The 9,858-nt window shown below is 41.1% G+C and overlaps 1 protein-coding gene across 1 annotated transcript in view; it reads left to right on the plus strand.

The window, feature by feature from the left end:
- znf609 (zinc finger protein 609) overlaps positions 1-4,421 on the plus strand; it is a 50,089-nt gene extending 45,668 nt beyond the window's left edge. The window contains 5 exon segments of the mRNA XM_022748885.1: positions 1,446-1,979; positions 2,141-2,465; positions 3,730-4,110; positions 4,346-4,395; positions 4,398-4,421. Coding sequence (XP_022604606.1) covers positions 1,446-1,979; positions 2,141-2,465; positions 3,730-4,110; positions 4,346-4,395; positions 4,398-4,421 — 1,314 coding nt within the window.
- Positions 4,422-9,858: the final 5,437 nt, after the last annotated feature.

The raw sequence follows: 9,858 nt of genomic DNA on the forward strand, positions 1-9,858 counted from the left end.
GTTGGAGTTTGTTCCGCATACGTTTGTTGCCTGCCCACACCCTAACTGCAACAAGAAGTACAAGCACATCAATGGTCTGAAGTACCACAAAGCCCGTGCCCAAAATGATATTGACATTAAGTTGGACTTAGATGGAGACAGTGAATACGGAGAGGATTCAACTCTCCACCCTGAACCAGGGAACTGTAATGGAGCCTCTATCTCTCAGAAAGGATCCTTGTCTCCAGCACGTTCAGTTACTCCAAAAGGCAGGAACTTTGATGCTCAAAGTCCTTCCCATCTCCTGGCAAGTTTGGTTCAAAGCAGAGTTAAAAAGAAAAATGCTGAGACAGATCCAGAAACGGGAGGTACACCAATGGACGGGTGTGAGGATGGGCCATGCCTCACTGATGAGGCCAGTAACGATGGTTTAGATGATAAGAGAGGATCAGACAAGTCCAAAAAGGTAGCACTGGCACAAAGGCTGATAAAATGCCAGAAAAAACATGAAGTCTCCACGGCCCATTGCGCCTGGCTCTACTGCATCCCAGCAAATGTACTCTTTTCCTCCTGGAAAACCCAAATTCTTCCCCAGGGCTTACCCCAATGATACAAGGTATCCCTAAGAGTCCGCAAAGAAAGGCACACAGCCTAAACCCCCTGCCATTGGAGATCCTGCCTCAGGTAGTTCCAAAGACAAGAAGAAGAAAGACAAGAAGAAAAAAGATAGTGGAAAGGAGGCTGACAGCCCAAGCCTCCGGGAAAGGGAGGAAAACTAGAGGAAGGAAAGCTTCCATACTCTGAACCTTTCTGATCAAGAAACAAGGGGGAAGGAATCCTCAATGGCTCCTCAGATCCTCATCAGAGTCGCTTGCCAGTATCAAGGCTGAGGCTGACAAGATTACAGCTTTTCTGACAATGCCCCTAGCCCATCCATTGGTGTAGCCAGTCGAATAGATGGCAGTGGGATGCCGCAGCCTCTAACGCCACTTCATGTGGTGAACCAGAATGGTGCTGACAATTCATCAGTCAAAACTAATAGCCCAGCATATTCAGACATTTCAGATGCTGGTGAGGATGGTGAAGGGAAACTAGAAGTGTTCAAAGTCAGGACAGAGGACCAAGCCATCAGGGAAAGTGTCAAAAAAGCACTCTTTCCAAACCAGACACCCAACAAAGAGTCCCCGTACTATGCCGGCTATGATGCGTATTACTCACCCAATTACGTCAACCCCAGTCCCAGCGGGCCCAATCAAGGCACGCCAGTGGCTGAAGGTCAGGTTAAGATCAAAAGGGATGATGACCAAGACCAAGTTGAGGAGAAAGGCAAAGTGGAGGTTCATGAAGACCGCAAACCTGACAGCAGTGCTCCTGGCCAGCAGGCAGCAACAGCAGCAGCAGCAGCACAGCAGCAGCAGCAGCAGCAGCAACAGCAACAGCAACAGCAGCAACAGCAACAGCAACAGCAGCAACAGCAACCCTCAGTCATCCAACAGCGATCCAACATGTACATGCAACCTCTTTACTACAACCAGTATGCTTATGTCCCCCCATATGCATACCATCCCGATCAAGCCTACCATAACCACTTGATGAACACCAACCCAGCCTACCGGCAACAGTATGAGGAGCGGCAGCGACAGATGGCTGAACAGCATCGTGCTGCTGAGAAAAAGTCAGATGTAGCCATAAAAGAACGAGAAGCCTCCATGAAGGAGGAGTGGAAACAAAAAAGCCCAATGCCACCAAGCCTCTCCAAAGCCCCAAGTCAGTCAGACCTCGGAAAAACGCCACAGCCCCCAGGAAAATCAAGGGACTCGCCCTCTGAACCCTCTTCGAAAACTATTGGAAGCATAAAAGGGGAGGACCAGAAGTCCCAGCAAGCTGAGGGGCTAAAGATGAAGCTGACTGAAGGGGGCCACCATGTAAAGGAAGACTCCAAGCAAACACTGGAGTCCAGAGGTCAAGCAGGGATGGAGCAGGCCATATGGTACAGACAGGTAAACACCAATGTAGTATAACAGTGTGCTTGTGAATCTGTTGTGAGAATGTTTTTGAGGAATTTCAATATAAAGATGTGATTTATGCTGACTTGGACCTTCTTTCCCACCCTCAGCAGTATCCCGAGAGCCAGAAGCCCCAAGCAGAAGACGAACACCAGCAACAACAACCTCGATGGAAAGACGAAAGGGACAGAGAACGGGAACGTGATCGTAAATTAAAAGACGATAGGCCCAGGCCCAAGGACAATCAAAGTGGGCCCAAGGAGGACGGCAAAGAGGGTTGCGATCCCAGAATCACTTCTGAGGACCACCGGGCTATGAGCAAAGACTCTCGTTCCAATCCCCACATGCAGTTTTCATCACCACTAGCGCAGCACCAAGGCTACATGCCCTACATGCATGGTTACCCCTATGGACAAGGCTATGACCCCAACCACCCTGGATACAGGGGCATGCCCTCAGTCATGATGCAGAATTACCCAGGTATGACATTAGATTGACTCTAAATACATTTCAATTTTAGAGGTTTTTAATACGTTCCTAGTGAAAAATAATATGCAGTATGAAAAATGATTGTCTTACATCCTTTTTAAATGTGTTTGAAATGGTGACATTCACAAGCTAAAGTCATCCATTTGTAATATTCTTTTTACCGGCGAGTTTAATCGTTGTTGATTAGTGGTTCCCATGGTTTCTTTTGGTCAAATACTTGCAAGATTAACCTGAGCACTGATTTAGAATGGTGATTAAGCTGCTGGCCTTACCTACATTTTAAAATCTGCACTGTGGCTTTTATGTTAGATGAAAAGGCAGCCTAGTCAACATGGCTTGAATAATTTGTCTCTTGCTTGCTTGCTTTTAAAATTCAGTGGCTGTAGGTATTTGTTAGGGCAGATTTATATTGTCTATCAAAACTGTATGCACAAGTCTCAGCGGGATCTCCAAGTGTTTTTGTGGTGATTTCAGTCACAACTGGAGGCATTTTCTGCATAAAAGGTCTTATGTAATTTGCAGCAATTTTTGTGCATTGTAGAGCAGCAAAATGATTGTGAGTATTTGGCGGAGCTTGTTGGGGGCAAAACACAGCACAGGAAGTTAAACAGGTCAAGTCAATCAAGAATTGATTTTGTTTGACCTACGTTCAGTTAGTCTGAATAGAATGATTATATGTGGGAAATTGCATTTAGTGGGAAAAATTGCAGCCCCCCCCCCCCCCATAAATATTGAAGGTGTTTGCAAAATTGCATGCTCTTACAAATTCTACTAGGAGTAGTCGAATTTTGTGTTAATCCAAAAATTTCCCAGAGGATCTGCAATGTGTAGCCTAAAGAATATATTCAGCATGTATAGTAGCATGCCTGGTAATTCACCAACAGACAAAGCCACTGTATTATTAACACTGTACATACAACATCCATGTGGACACAGTGCTCAAGGCACTTTCCTTTGTAGATGAAATGAAAACACCACATTCTGCAGTTGGGGCCAATCTGGTCAACCACATTGCAATATTTATATGTTTTCATGTTTAGGATCAAAATGATCCAATGTAGAGACAATGTGCGGGTATATATGCCTGTCAAGTGAATGATGTGAGTCAAAATGGACTGGTTGGTGACCTAAAATCACGTTGATTATTATGTTTGATTGATGTGAACATTAATTAAGAATAATCAATCATTAATTGTTGCATTTTGTGTTTGTACAAACCTAAATTTGAACCATCAATTTTCTTCATCACTCTCAGGTTCTTACCTACCCGGAGGTTATCCGTTTTCTCCATATGGTAGTAAAATAGCCGGAGGTGAGGAAGGCAACGACAAATCTCGTGCTAGCCCCACTGTCACCAAAACGGCAACAGACTCCAAAGCCTTGGATATCCTGCATCAGCACGCCAGCCAATACAAGAGCAAATCCCCCACAGTAGGTGACAAGCCGCCCCACGACAGGGAGAGGGAGCAGGACAGAGGAGCTGCTGGAGACAGAGAACGGGAAAGGGAGCGTGAGAGGGAAAGAGAAAGAGACGTGGACCGACCGCGCTCCTCCCCCTCCCAGCGTATCATGCCCTCTCACCACCACCTAGGATACCCCCTGCTCTCAGGGCAATATGACCTGTCCTACGCCACAGGTCAGTCAGTCCCATCTCAACACTAAATGTTATACTATTCTTGTTTTGTTACATATTGAACAAAATACCTTACTGCCATTTACTTAAATAAATTTCGGCCATCAGTCCAGAATATTTAACTTCCTGTAATTAGATGCAGACTGTTAATATATGGCAGATGACCAATTCACGATCTAAATTCAGAAGTAAAATAGGGAGTATGACTGATAGTCATACATTTCCCAATTCGCCATAGGTCTCTCCTCATCAGCTATTGTTGCCAGCCAACAAGCAGCAACCCCCCCCTACTCTATCCACCACCACAGAGGTGAGAACAGTGAGATCCCCTCAGCAGCAGAGACAGGCAAAAGACTGACACTGAAACAAAACACAAGCCTACTGAGACACATAGGTAAACTGAGAGCAGTGTTTGCAAATCTGACAAATGCAGGTGGCAGACTCTTCTTCACGTAAACAAGGCACAAAGCTCTAGTTAAAAATATTTAGGCAATGAGTTATGAGTGCTGGCACAGCTGTAGAACATCCTGTTAAAATAAAGCATTGTGTTTCTTTGTCCTGGATTGATTTGATTTAAAGTGAAAAGAACACCCTGCTCTCCTTTCTCCTTATAACATTTATGTTGCAGACTCAGAGGCAGCAACCTGTAAAGAAAACAAATCCTGGCCAAACAAAACCCTCATTATTCTGGTGCAATCTAGTACAATATGCAGTGCAGCATTTAGCCCCTCAGCTCATCCATTCTAAGTGGGTCCTCTGAGGACAAGTGTTGATAATAGAGACATGGAGTGAGCTCGCCAAGACACTAATCCACTGCAGTCTGCACTGACATCTAGTGGGAACGCTTTTATATTACAATTGATAAATAAATGCACATTCAGTTGCCAGTTTATTATGGCAGCTGAAACTATTGTAGTCTTATTCAGCCGTTCTTATAGGTGATAATATCCAGTTTTTGTCAAACAGCACATTATTATTCAAATCCTTTACATTTCATGACAAGTAAAATCCCTCTGCTCAAACTTCCACTTAAGTAAAAGTACAGAAGTATTACCAGCTAAATGTACTTAAAGTATCATACGCCCTTCCAAAGCACTATATGATTATATATACAGTATTATATAATTGTATTGCTTTTATGAATGCTTTTATGTGTAGACAGCATTTTAATGTTGTAGTGTATAAAATGCATCACATTTTTCAAACTATTCACATACAGTATTTTGTATTTAAAATCTTAATCTTTAAAGTAAATGTGGTTCTCAAATGAATGTTATGAAGTTAAAAAAAAGTGCCACAATTTCCTCTGAAATTTGTTGAAGTACAATTATTAAATAACCTAAAATGGTAAATAACAAATACCTCAGAATTGTACTGTAGTGGAGCACTTGAGTACATGTTTCACCACTGCAAGTGGAAGTGTGTAAAATATATATTAACCCTTTTTCTTTACGCATCTGTGTTTTATATAAATGAATAAATAATCTGGTAATAAATAAGATGTTCCTTTTGTGTGTTTTGCAGGGAAACCTGACCGTCACACCTCAACCCTGCAAAGATTCATGTGACTGGATCACATGAGAAGAAGATCTCCCGGGTGTTACCTTTTAGACATCAGTTGAATGGTGTTTCTATCTATATTTTTATTTCTTCTGCTGAAAGGCTAGGCAGATTGTCGTTTTTTGTTTTTTTTTCTCCCCTCGTAAATGATCCCAAATTCTCCAAACCTTGGACTGTAACAGGACTGATAATAACCCAGGTTCAAAGCCATTACTCTGCCCCATCATGCAGAGGAAACACCAACCCGCTGATTATCTAGTCTTTGCACTGTCAACAAATACAATGCAAAAAGAGACTATTGGACTGCCAGAACAGCTTTTTTTGTTGTGTGTGTTTTTGTTTGTTTTTTTTCCTTTGACTGCATTGTTTTTTTGTCGCACGCAGAAAGAAATTGGCAGTGATTTTGGGGAGTTGGGTGGCTGATGGGAAAGGGGAGTCAAACTAAATTAAAGACTGACAAAAAAAAAAGTGAATCATATTGAAATGATTTCAACTCTATGTCTTTGGCTTCTCGTATGCCGTGAAACAACAGTATATCCTTAACTTGACAAATGTTCGGCTATATTTTGTGGGGAGAGGGAATATGGCAGCAGCTGCTTTCTTCAGAGACTTAAGAGCCTGAGACTGAAGTTTTTCATTTTCCATCGTCATTGTTAATTCCCATCCTCTTTGAACCCTCAGTTCTCGTTTCAGGGATGATGTCGTCATGTTTTGCGAAGGGACCGCATACACCTCAATGGAGAATAAACACTATTCATGTTTTCTTTTCTCAGTAAAATTTTAGTTCTACTCCATATCATTGTGTTCATCATTGAATGTGTCTGATGCTGGTATTAGTCCTGTTTTTTTTTTTTTTCTTTCTTTCTTTTTTGCTCTCAATGAAAGAGTCACATCTGTCTTCACGCTCACTTAAAACGGTGAAGCCACATTAGCAAGCGATGAATTCACGGGGCATTGTCATCACTTCATTAGGCCACTTGTGGGTTTTTTGTTTTGTTTTGTTTTGTTTTTTTTTTGGTGTTTTTTACTGTAAGACTGTGCTTCATTCAATCAAGTTTGATTGTTTTCTGTAAACAATGTGAAATTTCACTCAACTCATGTATTTTTCTGCTGTAATATAGACTTTTAGCCTACTTTTATGTGCATAAATGTTTATATTTATCCCAGCACGCGACTGTTTCCAAACCGTCACTGTTAAATAGCTTCCGGACTTCACAGCGTTAAACATTTTGTGCTCAGATCATTGCAGAGTCTCTCTAGATGTCTCGGTGTGCTTCTTCTTTGCCCCGGCTTTGGTTGTCTTTTTTTTTTTCTTTTTTCTTTTTTTTTTTAATTATATGATGAACTTTTTCAACACATCACAACCTTGGTGCACGTCTCCATTCATCTCAACATGCAGTGTGCGGTTAGACCGGTTCCAGACCTGTGAATCGCTGTCCACATCATGGCAACTCAAACTGACAATTCAGTCAGATTAAGAGAAAACAAAACGGTAAATCAGTCTGATATTTTTTAGGCTATTGTGCACTATAAAAAAAAAAAAAGGACAGAATTTCTCTTGGTGCTTCGCTTGCTTGTGTGACTTCACCATAACACACTTTCACCTCAGGCAGTTGTTAGCATGGTTTTCTTGCCAGCGGCTAGCTTCGGATCAGTCTGAAACTGGGCCAGTGAGTCTGATACCTCAGACACCAGTTTTCTTTGTTCAGTTGCTGCCTGTGCTGTAAGGTCAACTACTGGCACATTAAACAAAAGTGCATGAAATGAACCCAAAAATAAAAAATAAAAACCTCTTTCTGCTGTTACTATTATAGAACAAACATGAACCAATCAGATGCAGACAATGAACTAAATTCACAAGAAAGGGTGAGCCAGAGAAAAGCTTGGAGCAAAAGTTAACATGGTGAAAACAAGTGAAATGGGACCTTGATGACGCACACACGACTGAAGTGGGAAGGCTCAGAGTTGCCAGGTCAGCTGAAAAGAAGCAGCTGACCTGGCTTTAGGCTTTCCTTTGGATCTCAAACTGATGGTGCCACTCTGTAAAATTAAACCAAGTCTGGTTAACTTAAAAAAAAACTACACAAAGAGCCAAGCGTCAATATGGCCTGTTCTACCAGAGGTCCCTCTTGGCTTTGAATTACAGTTCTCTCATACCTCAGGGGTTGTAAGTGAAATTCTATCCATATGCTATTTGCATTGATTTGAGAGGGCTTCTGTTTATGGGTGTGAGAAAAGCACATTTTCTGCTCTGAGCTGTGTGTGCTGTGGTGGTCCGTTCAGAAATGACAAATTGGCCCATGATAGGGGGGGATTGTTAATATGCCATACCATGCTGTTGTGGGTTGTGAACAATCTTTACGTTCCTCTAAAAAGCATTATAATGAGAGTAGATTATTGACCATGTTGTCATTAAATTTAATTTTATTGATTTTGGTTTTACAATCACCTTTAGTGTCCCCATTGTTGTAGTTTTTTTTTGTTTTGTTTTTTTTAAATTTAACACTGTATGTGATTAAGTCCGTAAGCCACCAGTTAATCTCGTGTCTAGCACCCTCTGAAGTTGGATGTTAGCGGTTTGTTGAGACGCTACTCATGATCATGAAACTGCAGCTCTTCATTTTGAGGTTCTTGGACATTCCAAGTAAATAAGTTGTCAGTTTCTCCTTCCACAAATTTTTGCCAGATGGTTTATCTTTTGTCTTTTTGCGCATTTTAAAGAAGAATGGCTGACATGATTAAGATGAATGTGGTGGTGTTTGACTTGTACTTAATCTGTAAGGGTAATCTAGGCAGCTGTGATGTTGTCATTAAAGTCAGTGGGTTTTAGTACCAGCAGACTGCATACATATAGTTTTATCAGACAATGGTTGTGACAAGTGCATTTGTTCTCTCTCTGAGAGTAGTAATGTTATCTCAGTAGTAAGCAAAGCCCAGTGAAAATCATATATACTAAAGTGTATGAAAAGCCAGAAAAGTAATGTTTGCTATAAACATATTGGAAAGTGCTTGGCTCTTGTATTTTGCAGGACTGTATTTGTTTCATGGTGAAGAGTATATTTATTGGCCAGCAGTTGTCTCAATTGGTGCCTAGTTGAACATTCTTCTGTGAAAACACAGAGACACTTGCTCGTTTGTCCTTTCCTGACCCACCTACTGTCACACAAAACCCCCCCAAAGTACCAGGACTGGTGCTTGCAAGGATGTTTACAATGTCTTCATTTTCTTTCTGTGTGAGAAATTCAGAACTCTTCCCCCTCTCCTCCTCTCTCCCTCCCTTCAGGAGTTTGTGTAAAGTGTACATTACCATGGTTCTTTTTTATACAATACTCTGTAACTTGCCTTTGTAAATTTGGGCTGGAAAAAATAAATCTTTTTATGAGACTATCTGTCCTGGGAACTGCTCAATGGCTCCTGCTCCGTCATTGCTGTGGAGTTATACAAGTTAGACAGTAATACTGTCTTGCTGTTTGCAAATCTATATCTTGTTGAAAGATGATCAACAACTCTTCAGCATCCCGTCATGTTTGTGCAGGTGTTGTCTTCAAATTGATACTTCATTTCAAATTTTATTTTAAATAGCGATGAGTTTGCCTTTTGTAAAGTCTGACAGGTTGATTTCTGAAAACTGACCTTGAAGTTTTTATTCGATATTATTATTAAATTATTTCACACAGTATCGGAAAAGAGTCACCAGAACACAGGAAGTAGCAAAGTATTCCTTTCCTGGAGTATTATTGGTAGAAATAATAGAAATACACCTTATTACCATATGGAAACTGCACTGTGGGTTTTGGCCACAGGAGAGCAGTGTCTCTAAAGAGGCCTCAGTCAGTCCTAACTGACATACTCCAGGAGTTTAACACAATACAAATGTCACGTTATACATATACATACATATATAGCAAAGAATTAATTTGATCACCAATTAATCGCTGAAAACTACCCCCAACTCCTGGATTTTTTGTGTTTTTCAATTAGGGAGAAGGAGTAGGTGCAATTTGTTAATAATTTATTGATTGAGTGATTTTATTAATTTATTTTTGGAGAAAAAAACAGTGTCAGACAAATTATTATTCAAAGCTGAGTGATGTGTTATGTTATATCCTGAAACACGTTTGAGGCGACCTTTAAATCAATAATCCTGCAAAAATGCCTCATATCTGCTGGCACAAGCTTCTCATATGTTTA

Source organism: Seriola dumerili, unplaced genomic scaffold (genome assembly GCF_002260705.1).
Source record: "Seriola dumerili isolate Sdu_G_001 unplaced genomic scaffold, Sdu_1.0 BDQW01000011.1, whole genome shotgun sequence".
NCBI classification, from domain to species: Eukaryota; Metazoa; Chordata; class Actinopteri; order Carangiformes; family Carangidae; genus Seriola; species Seriola dumerili.